Source organism: Cupressus sempervirens, chromosome 3, assembly GCF_028749045.1.
Source record: "Cupressus sempervirens isolate cs-2001-9-10 chromosome 3, ASM2874904v1, whole genome shotgun sequence".
Taxonomy (NCBI): Eukaryota; Viridiplantae; Streptophyta; class Pinopsida; order Cupressales; family Cupressaceae; genus Cupressus; species Cupressus sempervirens.
In genome coordinates, this window is record NC_143120.1 from 268424011 (window position 1) to 268448114 (window position 24104).

The window sequence follows — 24104 nt, forward strand, 5'->3', positions numbered from 1 at the left end:
TAGTTTTTTATGCTTTTAAAAAATTTAGAAAAAAAATCCCCACAAAAAAAATATATAAGAAATGAATCCACAAAATTATCAAAAAGGTTACAAGTGACTTGGAGCTTTTCATGGGTTAATTTTGATCAACTGTTCTCTCTTTCAAATAAGAAGTTAAAAATATAGAAGCAATCGAAGGCGTTGTCCATGCAGTAAAGAAACTCAATGAATGTGAAAACCAAAAACAAACACAAAATACTCAAAATCAAGCTCAGACGGCACATTGAAAACCAATGAAGTATCCTTTTATCTATGCCACAGCATTTTAGTTGTGTAAAAATGATTAACATTACTGATAGAATCGTATAAATTATCAAAAGCATTTGGATTAAGAGCCATTAATTCATTAGGAATTTCATAACCCCTAATTCCATCGATTTGAGAGTATAACTTGGCAAGTATATTTCAAGTCTCTTTAGATGTTTTAGATTTTTTAACATGAACGAAAAGATACAAAGACAAAAATGAGTAAATTCTTGGAAGCGCTACTTCACATCTATCAATCCAATCTCTCTTTTTGTTGAACACTACTAGGTGCTGAGAGGGCAGAAGTGAATCGCCACAATTAAGAACTTTAACAATTCTACCACAAATATTTATTTATCCAACTAATTATTAGCACAAAATGAAGAAATGATTTCATGCACATAGGAACACTATATTTACATGGAAATCCCAAGATGGATAAAACCACAGTGAGAAGATGTACTCATTATATGCAAATATTTGATTAAAATTTACTAGGCCAAAAACCAAGGAGCTCATTGTCCCTACCAATTTAGGCACAGTGCCAAGGATTTCAGATGAAACAATGAAGATAGAACTTGAAACGATAGTTATTGCATCAATAATGATTAATGAATGAAAAATAATATTTCCCAAATTGGTACAGTAACTTTCTAGTCTAATTCAACAATTTGTACTTTAGTTCCACAATAATATGAAAGGTGACCCAGTAGCCATTGCCTATAGATAAGTAGGGGCCATAAGCAAGGGCAGGTACATCCATAAGCGGCCTTTACATAAGTAGGGGCCATAAACAAGGCCAGGTGACCCATTTCCTGTCCTACAGGAGCCACCAGGGCCACTTCACTCAATTGCCCGTAGGAAATAATAGAATAATAGGGCTTTGAAGCACCTGTAGCCCCTACAATTCTATGGGCAGGGGAGGCAGCAGTAGTTTAAGTAGCGGTATAAGCAGTAGATCCAGTATTCTCTGCATATATACCAGCAGCAGTTCTTGTAGCAAAGGAAGGAGCAGAGCCCCTACAATAATCGTGGACCTTGATCTCCTAATTTTGTCTTTGCAATTGATTCACATAGTCTTTGACATTACCTCACACAGAGTCATCCATATCTCATTCTCTCGAACCAGAATATACAGAGATTTTTCCATTAATGACATCAGCAAGATAAACCATAAAAATATAAAGCATTATCGATACAAAGTTAGTCACCTTCAACAATATGGCTCTATGTGGTCCACCCTAGCAGATAAAGCAGACCCAAACTCACCATAAAAATTCTTCTTCAACTAATATAATCCATCCATACATATTGCAACTCCTTACAAAGTTGGACCCAAAGTTAACGTGTAAAAATACATTGAAAACAGGTTATTGGTTGGCCCAAAGCACTCTCCAAAGTGTCTATTGCAATCTAAAGCACCATACAACATGTCAAAATCATCATATGTCTCTCAGCAATTCTCTTAGCCAAAATCTGGACACATAATACTAAAATCAAGTCACCATAAAAGGCTAAATTGCACAAATGCCAACAGACAGCAAAATAGCGTATGTGGCAACAAATCTTCACTTGCGAAGCATGCCAACAGAAAATATCTGAGCTGAAACTGCACGAATCATCTAACAAGCCCACCAAACTGCATACCCTGAAATCTCATTGCAGAGCAATGCAAGCCATTCTCTAAGCCTGTCCAAACCACCTTCATAGCCATCCTTATTATTAACCAAAAAATGCATCAAATCTCTATCAAATTATGTAATGCCTACCCCTAGTGACTTTTCATATTATCTTGCCGAATTCTTTTAGGCCAGCTTTACCCTAGTGACTTTTCATATTATCTTGCTGAATTCTTTTTAGGCCAGCTTTATGGTTATGTTTGATGATTAGTGGTACTTGATTACCAGATTGTTTGGATGTTATTTCATACTCAGTTGATCTATGTGATGAGCTACTTGATACTTGGTTATTTCATATGTACATGATTATTCTTTCGATGATGATGCTTGTACACAATGATTTCAGTTATTCCATGATGATAGATGGATGATTTATACGCAGTTTCTATGGATACCTCATACTTGCATGTGTATGGTGTACATGTATGTTTTATTTTATGATTGACGTTTATGATGTGATTGAGGGAGGGAGTTGTACTCATCTGCTAGTCGGGATCTACATGATGCACCACTCTCCGCCATTGCCTATTTAGTTTAGATTATATGTATATGTACATACTCGGATTTTATGCAGATTGCAAGTACCAGGCATCAACTTCCATGAATTGCCAAGATGAGCGTGCCCTATCGCAATATCTTAATGTTAAAAGAGGGGAGATAATTCTTAAGTCCAAATCCTAACCCTAAGTGATTGTCCTAGAAAGTAAGACAAGTATCTAAGTTATTTACCCTTCCAAATTCGTAGAGAGATGTGAATTCGTGATTTTGGCACTTGAGTTTGACTTAGTACTTTGTCCTTTGTAATGGGTTTTCTTATTTAGATTTGTGAGTCTGTGGTGATTTTCAGTTACAATTGAATCAAATAAAAGATTATTAAATGATTTAATTTAATGAAAAAATTATTAAGAAAAATCAATATTTAATTATATCTAATTAATTGAGAAATTAATTAAATTTAAAAAATTTAAAAATTTAGTTGAAGTTCTAATTTTGGCGAAATTATATTTATTTAATTTAATAATAATTTGTTTAGGAGTTTCATTTTTTATAATGAACTCTAAATATTGTTATTAGTTAAATTAATAAATATTTTTATTAAAGATGTCTTGTGATAAATTTAACAAAGTTTATTTTAATTAAAATGTGAAAAAGTTTGAACATGAAATTAAAATAAAAGAAAATAATAAAGAAAAAGGTTTTGCGTGATTGCAAAACTGAAACCCTAAAAGGAGAAAGCTCTTTATTAAGAAATTAAAGCTCATTTCTCCAAACACAAGTTTGAAGCCAATTTCCAAGAAAGAGGGTTTTCGAAAGGATGGGAATTTTCTTGCGAGCTCTATACATCCAATCGTTTAGCATCAAATCAAGGTAGGATCTTGTTGAGTCTTGCTTGGTGATTTCCTCTTTGAAATCTCTTTGTCTTCTCTATGTCTGAATAGATCTATTTTCATAACTTAATTCAAGTTGAAACCCTTGTTTGAAAATTACCATTCTTGAAACCATTAGTGAAAGAATTTAAGATTGAAAACCCTTGTCTAATATATTTAAGAATTCATAATTTGATTGTTTGGATTGGGGATGAGGTTTGAAAAAGAATACCAGAATGTAGATTTACAAATTCGATAAGTTTGCATCTGTTTTCCTATCAAATCTATTATGGAAGTTTTCTTTTTTTAAATATATAATAATATAATTACCACAGTAATTACCATTATATTTTATATATATTAAAAAAAATGTATTAGTTTAGGAAGGGCATCATTTATTTTGTTTTGTTTTTTAATAAAACAAATTTCAAAAAATAAATTATTAAATAAAATAGGGAGGTAGGGCCACCACGCCCCACCCCTCCCCTTCTCTTCTCCTCGACGACTACAAAGCTGCCAGCGAGCTTTTAAAACTTGTCGCACAGCAGACTCCACTGTAAAATTTATAAAGGTAATTTATTTTTTTGTGGGGGGGGTGGTTAATTTTTTTAATATTTTAATATATGTAAATTTAAATATATGTTTTTTTTTATATTAAATATTAATAATTATTAAATTTTTTATTATTAAATATTTAATATTATAAATATTATCATTAATAATTAGTATTTTATTAATAGATTAGTAATTGTTTTATTAATGGTTTAATATAAATTATTAATAAATAAAATTATTATCATTAATAATTTAATTGATTATTGTTGAATTTTAATAATATTTAAATTGAAGACTTTTTATGATTAAGAATTTAAAATATAATTGGAAAGTAAATTTGATAATTGTAATTGGAAAAATGATTATTTTTAATAAACTCGGGTTTTGTTTGATGGTTCAATTTTGTATTAAAATATCTTCTAATACTAGGAAAATTTTATGTCTGTTGAAAGTTCGAAAACCTTAGTATTTATGACACTTGGAAAATGAAAACTTGACCTTGTTTCTAAAACAAAATCATTTGTTTTCAAAACCAAATAAAATATGAAACTACACTTGCTGTGATGTATATTTTACTTTGTGTTGGGTTTGGGGTCGACTTAGTGTGTTGACCAATTTTGGATGTTTACCAGAGGCCTGAGAGTTATTGTTTTATGATGTCATGTGATGTCATGGTTTTGTTATGTGATCTTTGAGTTATGGATCAATAGTTATATGGTGTTTTTATTGGTGAAATCTATGAGTTTCAATCAGTTATTTTTGGTGCTTTCCAATTGCTTTTATAAGGACTGAGGTGATTATTGTGACTTTCTTGCTATAACCTTTGAGTTTTCAATAGGTTATCTTTTGGTGCTTTCCAATTGCTTGTATAGGACTGAGGTGCTTATTGTGGTTGATCTTTAGGTGCTTTCCAGTTGCTTGTATAGGACTAAGGTGATTATCGTGGTTGGTCTTTAAGTTCTTTCCAGTTGCTTGTAAAGGACTGAGGTGAATACTATGTTTTATCTATAGGTGCTTTCCAGTTGCTTGTAAAGGACTAAGGTGAAAATTGTGATTTTATGAGTTGTACTTTTCATGAGCTTAGGGTAGGTAATTTATGTGTATGTTGGGAAGTGGCTTGCAATGAAGGTCGGAGCCCTACAGAGATTACCCGGGCAATCCATTGTAAGTTGTTTTAATAAGTAATAACATTTCATTAAATGAGTTTTAAATGAATTAATAAGAGTCAATACATTTCCTCGCTCATGCCTTGAGTGCTAGTACATGCTAGGATGGGAGCAGAGAGGATGCTTGGTTGCGACCTTGCTTCATTAGTATGCCTTGTTTATACAAAAGGATATTGATGCCGCATAGAGACACTAGAGGGTCAGAGTTTGAAGAGGCTACCAGGGTAACTTTAGAGTTCACTCATGCAATGACACTTGCCCACTTACATAGTAGATTTCCTACGTGTCTTTGTTGCCTCTGGGTTTAGATGTTATTTGTGTCTTGGTACCTTTGAGATAGATTGCTATCAAGTTTTCCTTGACCTAAATGTTGGTTATGATTTGTGGATTGTAATATGTATGGAGCTTGAGATTATCTTCTCAGCACAGTGGGAGTGGACCATTTAGGTCCCATGGTAGTGTTTCTTATACCATTGAGATCTGATAGCTGCATGTCATTGTTGGATGTGTTTGTACAGTTGTTCCTTTCATTTTGATCTTTTGTTTTTGTTAAATGGTTATATTATGTTGTATTGTATTTAATTATCAGAGATCTTATGAGATAATGTATTTATTCATGATGTATATTCTTTGAGCTTTTCATACCTTATGACTTGTACAGTGGATGATTATGCATTCTGGTTATGCCAAGTGGGATCTTATGTAATTGTATATTATTGGATTCATACTTGTGTTTTATCTATGATGTGGATTTGTTATTTATCAATTTAGTATTCATAGAACTTTTATATATGTGATTCAACATCATGGAATCCTTAGGAGATGTAATATGTTTATGAATTATTTTTATGTATGTGAGTTATTGCTTCTACTATGCTATCTCTTCTTGTTATTATCTTTAAAAACAATGTTTGGCAAACTTAGTGAGACTTTAGATTAATTTCTTTTGGGTTCCCTGGCGGGGCTTTACAAATTATCAATTGGGGACCTACACACATGATGGTGTAATACTTACAATAGTCAATCATTAAATCCAAAGTTGCAAGTGGTCATTAGCCCATAAAGCCTTCAAATACTCCATCCGACATTTCCTTGTCTATCATACTTTATTCCCCAAATTTTCTAAGTCAATCAATGTCTCATAAACCTCTTTAAATCTTCTTCATCAATCAATGTCTTAGCAATCTCTTCAAATCTTCTTCATCATTATTCCATATGTTTTGACAAGTTGACATTAATGTCACACTAGAGGTTGACATCAATAACAACACAAATCATAATGCCAACACTTTCCTCTATCATAAGTCAGTTGACACCCCATTTCTAATGGTATTCTTGGTATAATTCTTACACCTTAGTAGCCAATCATATTTCAACTAAGTGAGAACTCAATATAGCCTTGTCTCAAAGACAATTGTCTCATATCTTGATTTTGTACACTCCTCTACTTTGTGACAAAGGTCCATGAAGCAAAGCTTACAATCAATCTAGAAATTTGAATGCCAATCAACTGTGTATGCCAAAGCGAGAATAAACCATATTCTTGTTGACTTGTGCTTACTCATTTCTAAAGTAGCCAAACTAGTTTGAGCGCCATAACAAACCAATTAAATATCTAGAGAAGCAAATACAATATTGATCTAATATGTAGTTAGATGTCTCAAAATTTCGTTGAAACTTACTAGCAAATCATAAATCCCACATTGTCACAAATGCTACTCAAAACACATTCTACAAAAGCAAGAGATTTCAGCAACTTAAATGCAACTCTAACCATACAATATTTATAGTTTTCTTTTGGTACAAAAAAGTAATGATCAAAAAGGAGTGAAAATAATGATGACAAAGTAAATAAGCTAAAAAGAAAAGGGAACATAGGTGGACAATGAATTTCCACAGGTTTGCACATGGTCTACATAGCAAAATTGTTGACAAAATGCAAGAATGGTGGATAGGCAACACAATGAATGTTGTGCATGGTCCATACTACCTAGCCATTTTGTCAACCACTTAGAAACAAGAAAAAACAAAAGGAGGGATTATTAAGAACTCTCATGCAAAACCTTGCTCAAATACCATATTAAAAACAAGAGATTAAGTAGAGCAAAAGCTCAAACACGCAAATAAATCAATCATCTTCAACATTTTGTATTCACTACAATATGGCCTCTATAGAGCCTCTCAACTTGCTATGCAAACCACCAAACCTAACTAATATTATTAGTTACTAACCTCGATTAATAAATTAGCATTAGCATGTTAACTTATTGTTAACTATCACACATAAATACTAAAAAATATCATGCACTGATTTCTACAAATTTTCATAAAACTATCTATATGTTTACTCCAAGACCATATTACCATTATATCTGACCCAAATATTATGGTAATTTCATATATTATTATATAGTTGTAGATGGAAACTCAATATTATTCTATCTATTTATTTCTAGGCTTGGATACTCAAAAAGTCACAATCCCTCTATGAACATACTTGCTACTTTGCAGAAGTGTTTAACTAAATATGTATGTATCATATTTGCACTACCTACTAATATCCCCCCATGTCTCATCCACAAAAATCCATGAAACAATGGGCATTTCATAAATGATTGTAGTTATCACCTTTATATTACTTCTACACTTAAATCCTCAAAAAGTTTGTATTTCATTAATAAATTTGCCTACTACTTTCTTAAATAACGAGAATTGAAAAAGAAAATAAATGATAAAATATTAGAATACACCTCACAAAAGAGATGATTAAAATATAATCCACAAAGAATGATGTTGCAGTGAGGTTAATTGATGATAAGAACACATATCAACAAAATCTCATTAGAGTATTAAAGGAGAAACAAAATAAAAATAGAAGGGTTAAAAATTAAGTCAAGATACCTTCTGGTGAGAGTTATAGATGACAAGATTTGGCTTTGAAACTCAATAAAAAACAAGGATCAATTATTCTACAAATCCTCTCTAAGACTTGAAGGTTCAAAATAAGTCTCCTTCCTTTCATCTGTTTTGTCGTAAACACATTTTCAACATCTCTTTTATCTATCTAATTACTTTTTAGTAACCATAATTGGTAACTGTGACTTTCATTGCCGGGTTATTTATAAGGATTTGATGCTGAAAAAATGACAAATATCTATTACTTAAATTCATTAACTCTCTTATAACAGTTCCCTAATAGAAATTCAAAGAAAATTAACCTAACATATTATGAAAATGCTCCAAATGAGTCTTACCATTAGGCAAAGGCTGGTTAAGGGAGCGGGCAACTTGTCCCAGTTTATCTTTCACGGCCTATCAAAGCAATGAAACAAATAGTAAATAAATGACAAATACTTGGGAATGCACTCCAGCCAACATCATTCTTCTTAAATGTCATTCATCTTAACATAAAGACAACCATTCTACCTGGGTCAACTATGTAGAACCTTCCAAAAACTTACTTTTACCAAAAATAAAGTATGTCAATCAACATTTCCAAATCCATTCCCTATTCTCTAAATGATGGAAGTGGAGAAAACCCAAAATTCAAAATTGCCAATAGAATTCTACGAATAACACAAAACCAACTAAAACTTCCTAAAAGCTGGGCTTAACTTGAATAGCTATCAAGCCTACCTATTATGTTACAATAAATCAATATCAACATCAAATAACAGGTGGAATTCACCTCAAACTCTACTGTGGTAATTGCTTTGTAAGGAAGTTTGCACTCCTCCATGAACATTCTCTGTGGACAAAGCCAAACATGTAAAGTTCTTAACCAATCCTCCAAACATGAGTATCTCATATCATTGCATGACATAATTTCTATTCTGAGTATGACAGTACCTGAGCTTCTGGTGTTTCTAGACGAAACCGGTAGCGGAATAGTGTAGTCTCCATCTGAAGGAACCATCTGCGGAGCTCCTCCCTGAAATGAGGGTTCAAAACATCAGAAAAAAAGCAATTCCATAATCCTAAAATCACAAACTGTATCAAGCCAAAAATCAGAAAGTAAAATTAAAAAGACAGGTGCTTACGTCCTGCAATATACCAAGCGCAACACAAAATGTGATATTATGTCTTTATTTTTTGTGTCAGTTGCATTTGAAGTGCGCATGTATTTCCTCCACAACTCATTTACCTGATAAAAAGAAAAAGTATAATTTGCTGAATTATTTCTTTCTACTTTCACAAACTTGACATTCTAAGAATGACAAAAGGTCATAACATTGCAGAATCTTGAGCAAAAAACCATTAAAAATAAAGGTTGTATAAATACCATGCCTTCAACCTCATCATTTTTCTTTCCACGTGACAATGCTTCTTCTAGACCTTTCAGGACTGCAATTTGTGAACAATAAACTAGTGTTATCATCTGCAAGCTGCACTTATAATAGTTAAAACTTACTGCACTTATAATAGTTAAAACTTAAAAAGCTTATGACAATGTGATGTCATTCTCCCCATATATGGTTCTTTGCATAATGTCTCTAAGGATAGAACCTACCTTTCATTACATACGGATGCATCTCTAACAGGATTTTTCTATGTGCAAAATAATTTGCAGTCCAACCACTAGGCAAACAAATAGTGTGGAGAATAATTAAAACCCACTCAATGGCTAAGAGCCTAAGACAATTGACATGACATCTGTACAACCATTAACAAGAAAGGAAAATAATAAATAAATAGAGAAGTGAAAGATTCCTCACTTCCCTGACAATCATTTGATTACAAATAGCCCTTAGACATTTCTGTTTACAAAAGAAACTGATGTCATTTACTATCAAAACAAAGCTGTAAAAAATTTTAAATGCCCATATAGTCTCCCAAATTTTGCTTAAAGTGAGTTAATAGGATGAGTTTCAGCATAAGAAACCTTCTACTACAGCTTCCAATGAATATATTATAAGCAGAAAAGTCAAATTTATTCACACGAAGTAGTGCACTCAAACATTTATTCCAAAAGTATTTCAGCGGGTGACTGTAAACAAAAAATAGTGGTTTTTTGTTTGGTTTCATGGATCAATATGCCACCTGCAAAATTAATAAGTCCTAACAGTAAAAAATGAAGGATTCAAGAAAGGAAATTTTGTGTAATCATGACAGAGGCACTTATATGAACATGACCTGCATATAAATAAATCGTTGAATTGTCATCCATCCAAGCCGAAAATAAGTAAAGACAGGAAAGATAAATCCGAGGAGTTAATGCTGTCACAGTAAAGCAATCACTATAAGAGCACAACTGAGGAACAAATTCTTGTGAATGTAAGTATATGATCGATACCTCTAGTGGTCATGTGGTACAGTTATGCTATGACAAATTTAGGATGGATTCATGTGTGACCCAATGCACAAACTACTGATGTCTCACTTGGCTGGCAAATTATCCAGGGGAGATTTGGTGCACCTATGCTATAACAGTTATTAGGTGCATTCAAGCACAGATACTGTTATCACACAGTGACCCAGCTCTAACAGGTTACAATGTAATGGTAGTACGTGTTGAAAATTTTGAACCAGAAATAAGGAGAAACAAATAGAGCAATAGAAAAGAAAGACAATTACTCAACACAATGCAAATGTCCAGGGAGAAACCCTCCTCGGCGAGGGAAACAGCCCAGCCCACCAAAAAATTCTCTTTTATTGAGATCTTCAAACTAATAACAAAAGTCTCAAAACTTGATGATCATATATGATCAGACATATTGCTCTCAGTACACAGAGATGCGAAGACATATCCTTAATGAAATAAAACTGAGACTGAATACTTAAGTCTTAATAAACTTCACATGATCATAAACGTCTGTAAAACTCACGATATGTGATCTGATGCTTCAATAATAAACTAAAGAAAATAATATCAATAATTCTGCTACTATCTCCGACATATATGCAGAACCAAAACGACTGTAAATCTCTAGTAACAGTAAATCCCCTCCGCTGTTTTTCATACCTCAATGTTTCTGCCCGACACAATAATATCAAATAATCAAAAAAAAAAAAGGAATAACAAGAGAGAGTCCGAAGGTGACCGAACATCAAGCTAAGAACAGCGATATCTCAAAACTGACGTTGTCTATCTTTACTCAAACTGACAGCTCCTTCAGATGACTGATGAACCATCAGCTGCTGACTGTGATGCCATGACAACCATAATAATACAAACCAAATAATAGATGAGATGCTGACTAAGATGCCATGATAGACATACTAATACGAACCATATAAAAGAATACTAACAATGCCAAAAGAGAACAAAACAGCACACAACCATCTCAAGACTTTTGACAATATACAAGTATCTCAGGTACATCCGAAAGAGGATAAGAAGAGAACTTCCGTCATGATAAGCAGGTGAACTTAACGGCAAACCGTGACACAAAGGAGAGCAAATACAATAAATGCAAATAGCAGAAGCCATGTAACAGCAGCATCTTATGAACAAGCAAAATGGAACAAATATGCATAGAAGATCTTTGTCACTGCTACCATCTTCAACACTCCCTCTTAGCAAGAGAGGGTCATGGCAAGTGCACAAGACTGCAACCAACGATAATGTCCACACAATTCTCATAATAAACAAAATTGTTATCTCATCATAACAATAAAGAGATCGTTATATCATCATAACAATAATCCAAATTTAACCAAAAGATAATTCACCATAGCTACTCCTAGAAGGTGAAAGATAAGAATATGACAACAAGTCACACATATGACTTCCACCATGCCTAATCGCAAAAAGTGGATTCACCATGCCTACGCACAGATGGTAAAGTGAGGGTTTGCAACTCAATCTTCTCCCAAAGAAGAATGCACTTCCACAATGCCTACTCATAGAGGGTGGATAGTGGGTGGAATGAGGGCTTATACCTCAAACTTCTCGCAGAGAAGAATGCACTTCCACCATGCCTATTCACAAAGGGTGGATCCATCATGCCTACTCGCAAAGAATGGAACAAGAGATTTCAACTTGAACTTCTCTGGCAAAGAAGAACTCATAAGGAATGAAAGTGAATCACTATAGCTGAGACTCTCTCTCGTAAGAACATTATTCTCCACAGTGCCAAGCTTGTCCTAGAGGTAGCAAAACTTCACTCTTAGAAGTGGCTTGGTGAGAATGTTTGCAAACTGTTGTTCTATAGAAATATACTTAAGTTCAATAGCCCTTCTCTAAACCATATCCCTCAAATAATGAAATTTAATTTCTACATGTTTTGTCCTATCATGAAAAACTGGATTAACTTAAGGTTTTATACAACTTTAATTATCACACATTATCATAGGAGGCTCGGTAAGCTGTACTCAACACAATGCAGCCATACAAGTTGCAACATACTCCGTTTCAGTAGCGCTCTCAGCCACACAAGTTTGTTTCCTGTAGCACCAAGAAACCATTGTTGAACCCAAGCTAAAACAACCACCTAAAGTACTCTTCCTATCGGGCACATACCCCGCCCAGCCTGAATCAAAGAAGCCTTGTAGAGTTAGCTCAATATGTAATGAAAATTTTAATTCATATCCCATTGTGCCATGAACATATCTCCAAATATGTTTGGCTACAACAAGATGAAACTGCCTCGATTCACACATTAATTGACTCAATGTATTTACTGCATACAAATATTAGGCCTTGTGTTAACTAAATACATTAAGGATCCAATTTGCTGCCTATACATAGATGGACCAACCAAATCTGAAAGTGCTGCACCCTCATGTAATTTTTTCAGATTTGCTGCCATATGACTAACTTGTTGGAAGCATGAATGCTGATGACATTCCTGTATGGGGGAGTATCTATGATGGACAGAGTCATCTAAGACTCTTGATAAATGTTGTTTTGAACAGTGTCTTTGGACACTTGAAGAGACAGTTATTGCAGTGATAGATGGTTGCTAAAACCTTTGACACTGATGTCAATGGGGGAGAGATTACAGCATGAAAAACATTTTGATACATGGAGAAGTTACAGAGCACATTGAGGTATATCAATGGGGGCGAATGATCAATAAACGAGAATGGTCGATGAAGAGGATTTCAAAAGAAAGAATAACAATCTTTTACAGTTGGTATTCTTGGAACTAGATATTTTTTCATCTATGTTGCCATCAATGCCAAACGCAGAGATTGTTGGAAGCATGAATGTTGATGATATTCCTATGGGGGAGTATTGTAGAAACATGATTAGATCATTATTTTGATGATATGTGACATTCATGACTATGTTTGTCATTGATGTCAACATAGCAGATTTTTGTGGTATCTGACAAAAGAACGGCTGTAAAGATCAAGTTGGTAATGACAAATCGTTGAGTATTTTCACTTGTGAGGTTAATGGGAGATACTACTAAGTGTCTAGTATGTGCAACTAACCTCGGGTGCCAAAGATATTAAGTCTGCAAGAAGTTATGTAAATTTTGGTGAAGACTATTCTAAGATAGAGTTTAAAGAAGCATGTTTTGGTAAACTTGTTATATCTCTTAGCAGAGTTGTTATTCTAAAAAGCAAGATTAAAGGCGGGTAGAAGACATGTTGGAGATGACGTGGTTAAGCTTGCTCATCATAATATTACACATACGAAAAGTTATTCAAGTTACAAGGCGACAGATTATTGTTATGGCTAAGTATAACGTATTCTTAATAAGGTCCTATAATAATTAATTGAGAAGGTGTATTAGCTGACTCAGGGAATTGGTTTTTTGGATTCAGTATAAAGGAAGGACATTTTCCTTTGTTATGTATGAACGATTGTATGAAGCACGAAGAGCTTGATAGAAAAGAAATAAGTTGATATGCGAGGATAAGCAGAACAGAGCGAAGTTGGAGAAAACTTTGTTGCCTAGATTTTATTTTAAGATCTGAGGTTTGACATTTAGATCTGAGGTTCGTGACCTGGTCTACAAGGTCTGATAGTGATTGGTTCAGTTGACAGGACAAAGAGAAGAGGATAAAGCACAATACAAACAATTATTCTACAACGAATAGTTAAGAGATCAATTGGATAGTGAAGTTCAGTGGTCTTGCCCAGAAGTTGTTTGGATAGTGGGTCCTTCTGTCGTCTACAACTCCTAATAGGGTTGGAATCTCCTAAAAGGGATTCAAAGTCTCCTAACAGGGACTCTTACGTTATTGAATGTGTTTATAGACTCCTAACAAGGTCCATCCTCTAACAAGGAATATATATATCAATATATCTCTGTGGGCATCATTCCCACCGAGGTTTTCCCTCTGATCAAGGGTTTCCCTAGTTAACAAATCTGGTGTATTTGTGTATGTGCATATTGTTATGGTTGTTGTTTACTTTGATTGAATGGTTAAAAGTAATTAAGGTTGATAAATGTTTTAATTGGATAATTGATTCACCCCCACCTCTCAGTTATCTTGGTGGATTATTATTTCTAACATAACCATAGATTTACAATCCAACATCCCAAATCTTTTCAATATATCTATTGCATATTTACCTTGACTTAAAATAATTTCATTTGAATTTTGCCACACCTCAAGCCCAAGGAAATAATGCAATAACCCAAAATCTTTTATTTCAAATTCTAAAGTAAATTCACTCTTGCATTTAATGATAAGATTATCATCACTAGTTAGAAATAAATCACCAACATAGAGCACAGGGATCAGCACTTTTTTCCCATTTACTTAAATATACCTACATTACTCGAGGATGCATCCCCCCTCCAAAACACCATGTTTCGGAAACGGGGACATCCCAGGGAAAATGGGATGGATACGGGACGTCCCCCTACCGTACCCACTTTGCCAGAATGTCGAAGAGACATCCTGGAAACTTGGGGACGAGAAAGAGAAAAAAGAAGGATGTACGGTCGTCCTCGGGACAGTTGGCGATGCCACAAACATCCCTCGACCATCCCAAGGGCAGTTGTCCATCCCCCTTGGTTTGCACAATAACAAAAAAAAAAGTTTTTAAATGTTTTTTTTGGCACTGATAGTAACCTAAAATTTGTAATTCTGATTTTAATTTTTAAATGTTTAAAGTTCTATAATGTTTAAATGACATGCTTTGTGCTTAGTTTTATATGAATGAGATAAATATTTGCAAATTTCAATGTACATTTTAATCTCTCTCTCTCTCTCTCTCTCTCTCTCTCTCTCTCTCTCTCTCTCTCTCTCTCTCTCTCTCTCTCTCTCTCTCTCTCTATATATATATATATATAGACGTCCCCATTTGCCATCCCCCCTTGTCCCTAAAATAGGCAAAAAAACTTGGTGTCCCACAAACCTGTCCCGTCGACCTGTCTTCAAAACTTGGGGGAACCTAGCAAAATACAAATGTGAATCTGCATCATTCTTTTCAAAACCCAAACTTGGGAGATAGCTATCAATTCTCTCATACCATGCTCAAGGAGCTTGATTGAGACCATACAAGGCCTTTTTCAACTTGCATACATGTGATTCTCTATCATGAATTACAAATCCTTCAAGTTGTTCAATAAAAACTTCCTCTTCAATGACTCCATTTTAAAATAATGTTTAAATATATACTTGATGAAGATTCCAACCCTTCACTACTGCAATAGCAATGATTGTTCTAATAGAAGAATAACGTGCTACAGATGCAAAGCTTTCCTCATAATATATGCCTTTTTTTTGTGAAAAAACTCTAGCAACAAATCTAGCCTTATGTTTTCTTTATACTACCATCAGCAACATGTTTAGTTTTAAATAACCATTTAAAAGTGGTAATGGTATAATTATGTCAAATAAATTTTATTATATATATGAGATATATAAATAATATATGACATATATTATATATGGAATAATTAACTTATATTAAGAGTGCTATATATATATATATATATATATATATATATATATATATATATATATATATAGCAAATTATCTCCCATGAAAAAGACAGATTTACTGTGTAACAAATCAAGATAATCTTTTTAACTTTCCCATATTCATTCCTCCCTTTCCTCCAAACCTTGGGGTTCAACACCAAATACAAGAGAAATCTTTTCAATGTTATATAATCATTATAATATATTGAGGGTATATTACTTGTGTTATAACTATGACTAATGTAAGTTAATATATTAAAGAGACATGTCTCTTTATATCACATATATATTCATTGGTATAGTAACTTAGAAAACACGTAAAATATCCACAGTGCTATTACAAGTTACAACAATGAAAAAATTGATCATACTTTAACATCATATCAAATTAGAGTTACACTCCTAGAAGAGTTATTCTTACAAACATATCAACCATAGTTGGAACACTCGCCAATTTTTTTAACTCAGCGAGTAAACCCCAGATTAACTCACGGGACGAAAAACTCGGCACCTGGGCAAAAACTCGCCAATTACTTGACGAGTAATCAGCGAGTTCTAATCAAAAACTCATAGTTCCTGTAGCCCACGCATTGTGACAGCTTAATAGGGCAAAAAACTTCCTTTTTTTTTGCATTTTTGTTGCATTTGTGTTCTCTAGAGCCTTGAGGTGTGGAGAGAAGGTGGTTTGGAGGCATTCTTAGCTGATTGCAAGTGATTCAAGGAGGATATGAGTGGATTTTAGAGGATTCTAACCAGTTTTAAAAGACAGATATCTCTCCAGGTATGTTCTTTTTATCATAGTTTGAAAACTTTTTATAGTTTTAACAAATGTTCTATTGTTTTTTTTGTTGTTTGTAAATGATTTCAAATCATCTAAAAGCATTTTAACTCTATGTTTGAATCATTTGAAAGCCATTCAGCTCTATGTTTCACAATCTTTTTTGAAGAATATGTAAGATTTTTTAAAAACAAACCCTAGTTGTTCCAACTTTGTTTATTTATCTTTCTATAAATTTATGTTTAGGACAGAGGTTGAGCATTAAAAAATGACAAACCCGCAAAAAGAGTGGCCACAAACACCATGCCCATATGGATATATAGGCACTCAGCCTAAAAATGCAAAAGATAAGACATGGCGATATGCCTATGATGCTCCAAATGATGTTGGCAAGATTATATGCATTCCATGTGAGAGACTTATTCCTAGAGGCATAAACCACTTCAAATACCACCTTGCAGGCATAAAGAAACATGATTCAAATCTTTGTTTGAAGGTAACTAAAGAAGAAAAAAGATTCATCAATGCCCTACTTGCAGATGTTGAAGAGAAAAAATTGAATAGAGAGAGGGCAAAATTAGCTATGAGGGCAACCATAGCTGAATCTCAAGGAGCTCCTTTTGATATGCAAGAAGAAGAAGAGGCACTTGAGAATATACCAGGATCTTTTCATGGCCCACGGATCCACAAACAAAATGCCTATTTTGTCAGTTCCATTTCTTCTACATTTCCTAGTTCTTCATCACCATCCGCATCAAGGATAGGGAGTTATTTTGTGCCCAAGAACACAGTTGGATCATAACCATCATTAGAGGGCACTGGGTTCGAGGAGGTGCATGAGCAAACTGATATTGCAGCAGCTGATTTTTGGTTTTTCAACAATATCTCAATGTATGCAGCTGATAGTCCTTATTGTTTGAATTTGGTGAATGCAATTTCAATATCGGACAAAGGGTACAAGCCACCTACTTGAAAGGATGAGTGGAAGGTTAGTATTTTACTATTTAGTAATTGTAAATAATTGTGGTTCACTTCAATTCATTGTTATATTTTAAATCTTAATTGTTATTTCCTATTTTTTACTAACACTTTATTACACCTACATTTTGTAGGTTGCTTGACCATGCGGTTGGTAGGGCAAGAGTATTGATAGAAGACCAAAAGAAAGAGTGGAAGAAGTATAGCTGCACCATTTTATCTAATGGGTGGACAGATGGAAGAAGTAGAACTATTATTAATTTCTTGGTTGCTTGCAAAGATGATGTAGTGTTTTGGAAATCTATTGACGCCTCTAACAAAGTGAAAAATGCACACACATTGGCTTTGATGTTGGAGAATGTTGTCATGGAGGTGGGAGTAGAGAATGTGGTGCAAATAATCACAGATAATGCAGCAACATATGTGGCAGCAAGTAAATTTGATTTTTTATGTTCAATATGAATCTTAAATGTAATGCTATGGTATTATTCAATTTAGTTTTGATATAAATATGGAAAGTTTGTAACTAATTATTGTTTTTTTACTAATCTTTTAGGTAGAATCCTCCAGGAGAGGCATCCCACACTTTTTTGGTCACCTTATGCAGCACATGTCCTTGACCTTCTTTTGGAGGACATAGGAAAACTCGATTCGGTAAGTCCAGTTGTGGAAGATGCTAGGCGAGTCGCCAAATATATCTATAATCACCCATGGGTTCTCAGTTTGATGAGAAAGACCAAAGGCAAAAATTTGGTGAGACCCACTATGACAAGCTTTGCAACGGTGCTCTTGACATTGCAAAGTATTCTCAACCACATATTGGCTCTGAAACAAATGTTTGTGTATGCTGATTGGGTTGCTTCATCTTACTCAAAGAAGCTCGAAGGAGAGGTTGTGGCACGAATAGTCTTTGATGATAGTTTTTTCGCAAAGGCTAAGAAGATTGTGGAGGTAACTTCAAGAATCAAAATATTATATTTTTAGTTGATTCAAGTTTCATTATTAATTCATAACTTACTATATTATTAACTAATTTGTATTTTTCAAATTTCAAATGAAGATGTCTATGCCCCTGGTTAGAGTCTTGCGCATATGTGATGGGCAACAATCCCCAATGGTAGGTCTTTATGAGGCCATGGATAGGACCAAAAAGGCTGTTAGAAATTACTATCATGGGGACATACTCAGATTTGACCCCATTTGGGAAATAATTGATAGCGGTGGAACAATATGCTCCACCAACCCATTCATGCAACAGGCTACTTCCTCAACCCCAAATTCAAGTACTATGATTGTCCTTGAAGTTGAGATTTTACTAAGACTTTATTTTACTTTACTTTTTAAGGTTGTGTAATAAGACTTGATATCATTTTCTATTTGTTTTAGGGTTGATGATTCCTACTCAGATCCTAATGGAGAGGTCATGGAAGGTCTCTCTAAATGCATTGAGAGAATGATATCCAATGAAGCGAAGAGAAACCTTGTTGTGACCGAACAACAAGTCTGTGGAATCAAAGGGTAATTTGTTCTCTTCTATGCTAGCAAAGAGAACAAGATCTACTCAAGCACCAGGTAAGGCGTCAAACTTTAAAGCCTTTGCAAATTGATAAGTTGTGTTTCTGATTATCTTTTTTCATTGCTTTATAACTTTTTATATTTTGTTTTGCAGATGCTTGGTGGGCAAGTTGGGGTGGCAATACCCCCAATTTAAAGAATTTTGCTCTCAAAGTCCTATGCCAACCTTGTAGCTCATCCCATTGTGAGCGCAATTGGAGCTTATTTGAGTCCATCCACATAAAGAAAAGAAACAGAATGACTCAAAAACGGCTTAATGATCTTGTTTATGTGCACTATAATCTTAAATTGCGCATAAAAAGGGCACAGAGTTCAACACTACCTGGTCTGCTTGATTCGGAAGAGATAGATCCTTATTCTGATTGGACAGCATAGGAGCCAGGTTCATTGTTTTCACTAGATGAGATCGCTGATTTGGAGAGGCAGGCCATGGAGGGGGATGTTGGAATTGATTTTCAATTCACAATGGATGACATTGAGGGTGAAGATGATGATGCTAATGATTCAAGCTCAAAGGAGGAGGCATTACCGATGCCACATATAGGAGGAGATACATCCTCTTCCAAGACGCCGAGCCAGTCAGTAGGGATGTCAAGCGAGGAGGCACAACCACAAAGTTCACAGTCACGCAACACACACCCCATCCCAGTGCGAGGCACTTCTTCGAGGACTAGACCCCCTCGCTTTCCCGCTAGTGCAGCTAGAAAGAGGAAGATGTGATTGTATTGATGTATTTAGACTTTTAGTATTTACTTCTAGTTTGACAGGTTGAAACTATTTACTATTTTGCTTCCTGCCATGAGCATTCCGCATGAGAATGCAATTTTGTACCCACTATGCATTTATATATATCTAAACTCTACTTGTTTCTTTTGTGTTCTCTTTAATTAACTTACTAGATGCATCTTCTCATTAAATTTTGCAAAATAAATGTATTTTTAATTAAATTTCAGGCTTTTTTTAGATTCCAGAGTTTTATTTAAAAATCACTGAGTTTTTCTCGATTAAACTTTTGGAGGGCTTGGCGAGATTTTGCCTTTGGCGAGTTTTCCAACTATGATACCAACACTGATGGGATTATCTACATTCACGTGGAGTAACTAAGTTAAAGAAACCTTGTTATCATATGGGATCATAGTTGAATATGTAATCCTATGCCGCTTTACGTTGGAGGATACAACATTGAACCATCGAGCTAACAATTTAGATGACACATTAAATGTCTACAAGTATGCAAAATCATAGAGTACATAGAGAGGGTCACGATTATACATTGAGGATTGTCGACACATACCAAATTGGGAGGAAGATTGAATATTCCAATTGAAAATGCCTCGTTTGATTTGCAAGAGAGAGTCGTGGTTATAATTAAAGGAGTTACATCAAGGAATTTCCAACCCGTCATAAGCTCTACCATAAACGAAAACTCAAATTCCTATGGGGAGTTTTTGTTTCTATACTTTATGATGCCACAATCTTTGTAGTTCTTAGATGCTTCAAGTATGACTATATTTTATTTTTGTAGTGATGTCTATCTATGGTTGCGACTGTGATGTTGAATTACTGATGCAAGAATGACATGAATATTAGCAAAATGTGCATGAACTACAATCAGGCTCCCAGTCACATATTTTCAGTGCTCGACTGTTGGAGAAAATTTACAAACTTCCTTCATTGACTGGTAGCATTGAATCTTAGAGGCGTGAGAATAGATAGTAACAAGAGAAATAGTTGAGATGAACAACATTGCAAATCTATCTGCATTTAATCTTGGAGAAAATCAATTAAGTAATTTGGATATCGTTTTCGTAATCTTCATCCCCTAGAAAGTCAAAAAGTATATTCAAAGCACCTGCAAATAGGCAGATGTATAAATCATATGACAAGAGAATCTAATGAAGTCTCCAACCAAATTTAAGTTGCTCAACTAGAAAGGCAGATCTTGTTCTGATTTGTGCATGTCAAACTAGGTAAGCCAAAGTAATGAATGCTCGATGATTTGGAGGAATCATGGACTCTTTGGGATGCTCTCAGAATCGGGATGTCGAGGATCTACGTGATATTCCAAGGATATGACCAATGTTGCGATTTGGAGATAGGTAGTGCACAATATGTCTAGAGCAGATCATCTTTGATGTTGCATAGGAGAGATTTTAATGGGACAAGATAGCAATTAGCGGCCTCAACAAGTGTTTGATTACGAGTGATGTAGATAGAACCATAAGATGAGGCGAGAGTGACTGACAATTAGTATAGTCAGAACCAAAACCATCGAACAAATAATTAAAGAGGCAGAGACAAATCATATATTACGTGGTAATAACTCTCACATCTATTTCATGTGGTCATGTCATCAGAAAGAGACATAAGTATCTGTAAATATTGAGTAAGCATTGAATTGCATAGCACATAGGTACACTTTAAAAAGTTGACAAAGTCTACAATTATAAGGTATTAGAAGTAGTTGCTGCCTAAGGGCACATTGTGAATGTAAACAAAGTTATCTTCCCAGATATTGAGGCTTGAGACACAGAGAGCACTCTTGAGAAGTCGTGAACAAATTAATGGTTCATATCAAAGGAAGTTATAGTAGCTAAATGTATCTAATATATACATATTTAAATGGAGATGTGTCAAATTTAATAGGATTTGATATTATGGAATATGAGATAAGAAGGCTTATGTTCATAATATGGAATTTGATATTAGTTTTGCTCCTACCTCGGGGGTGATCATGTGGATCCCATAGGCTACTTTAGCCTCGTGGACGTCATTAAAATCTATCATATCATAATGATTTGAGTGAGAGTGTGTTTGATTTATGGACGGCCGTTGTACCTGTCCTTCAAGTTTTCCATGGGTCGGCTCACAGGAGGATCGCTTATGGATGGACAAAGAAATTGGGTTGAAATTGGAGAATAGTTATAACTTGCAGAATTTTGGCCTCTGGAATTCTTGCCTTTGTCAAGCTATGACCAAGCTGCATGCATAATTTTGTGAATTGTTGATCTCTTTACCTAGCATAAGTACTCAAATACATCAATACTATAAGGAAATTTGTGGCAGTTCAAAACTCATAATAAAAGTGTTATATTTTATCATCTAGAATATATGCTTGCTGCGATCTTAACAAAAATTTTATGGTCACAAGGATGCCAAGAAATCTCTGAATAATGAAATAAGTGAGAATTTTACATTGTCTGGGGAATAACAACATATGTTTCATTCCCACTTGAACCATCTTCAAAGGGAAGAATCAGAGAAGAGACACTTCAAAGATCCAATTTGAGTCATAATTGGTGAGGAGATGATTCAAAAGAGGAGATGTCTCTCAAACAATCTAAGAAAGCATTTTTTGATTTGAGGATATGGTTCTTCATTGAAGCAACTTGTATCAAGGACGTGCAGATAAGTATTGATTAGCCTTAAGCATTACATTTATCTTCTCATCGTATTCTCTCTCTTAATTGGATTTCTATATTGTGCTATAGGAGTTATTTACCTTGATCTTTTCCCATGTCTCTAAGGATGTTCTTGCAAGAAAAGAAGGAAGGCACATTAGGCGTGCCACCAAATATGAATACCTTTCTATAACAAAAGGGAGTTTGGCACATCTGTTAGAGAGGGAGTAGATAGATGACATGTCTCAATTTGCTTCCAAGAATCTTGATCATATTGGTTTAGAAGGAGTAGAATATGTTGAGATGATCTCTCCACTAATCAAAAAATTATCACAATTAAAGGGACTATGATTCATGGGATGAAGTTCCATGTGAACCAAGGATATCTAGACCATGACATTACTAGATGGATGGATACTTGTTGAACCAGGGAGCATAACAGTTTATTAGAAGCAACCTTGGACAAAGAGAGGGAGTAGATAAAGGATATGTTTTAGATTCAAAGGGAGTTTTGAAATCCTCCGTAATACATTCTTCTCTATGAGAGATAAGTTTGAGGTGAAAACCTTATTCTCTAATATGATCCATGGTGGATCTCATGACAACACCACATAATAGTATCAATGGTGACTTCATGTGAACTTTTGATGTCATGTGTGTATGGGCCTTTCCCCTATGTATATCATGAGGAAGTGACGACTTCCAAATGATTATCACTTGTATTTGGAGAAGTTATTGAAAGGTGACAACCTTACAATAACTTGTATAATGATATACATTTTGTGCAAATGTTGAAATAAATCATGAAAGGCTTTATCTTATAAATCAACAACTAGGTGCTAGATGTCATTAATTTCACTATCTACAAGTTGTTTGTATAGATATATTTTAGGCACTTGGTGAATATCTTGTCTTGATATTCTGATAAGCCATTACCACACTAAGTACTTGGTGAATATCATTTAGTTGATGCTCTGATAGGACATTACTCAAAGCACTTGGTGAATATCATTTACATTTAATTGATGTTTTGATAGGCGACTACTCATGTTACCTAATATGATATCAAATAGTAATTGGTGAATATTATGTGTTGATATTCTGATAGGCCAATACTTATATGACATCATATACTGGAAAGATTTCCAATATGTATTATTTTTGAAATATTACCTACGGTGTAATATCTATATGTTTTATCCTTCTTCATTAAGAGGGAGTGTGAATGTTATAATTTTGTCAGATAAATTATATTATATATATGAGATATGTAAATAATATATGACAAATATTATATATGGAATAATTAACTTATATTAAGAGTGTTATTTATATAATCATTATAATATATTGAGGGTATATTACTTGTGTTATAACTATAACTAATGTAAGTTATAATATTAAAGAGATGTGTCTCTTCAAGAGACATGCCTCTTTGTATCACGTATATATTCATTCGTATAGCAACTTGGAAAACACATAAAATA

General features: G+C 34.1%; 1 protein-coding gene across 1 annotated transcript in view; it reads right to left on the reverse strand.

Moving 5' to 3' along the window:
* The window catches only part of EMB2813 (DNA primase, large subunit family), a 107226-nt gene that overhangs the window by 70990 nt on the left and 12132 nt on the right, over window positions 1–24104 (reverse strand). Inside the window, exons 2-6 of the mRNA XM_089819415.1 lie at window positions 9335–9396; window positions 9093–9196; window positions 8902–8983; window positions 8741–8800; window positions 8307–8364 (exon numbers count right to left, since the gene is read on the reverse strand). Of these exons, the coding sequence (XP_089675541.1) occupies window positions 8307–8364; window positions 8741–8800; window positions 8902–8983; window positions 9093–9196; window positions 9335–9396 (366 nt within the window). The remainder of the gene's footprint in view (window positions 1–8306; window positions 8365–8740; window positions 8801–8901; window positions 8984–9092; window positions 9197–9334; window positions 9397–24104) is intronic.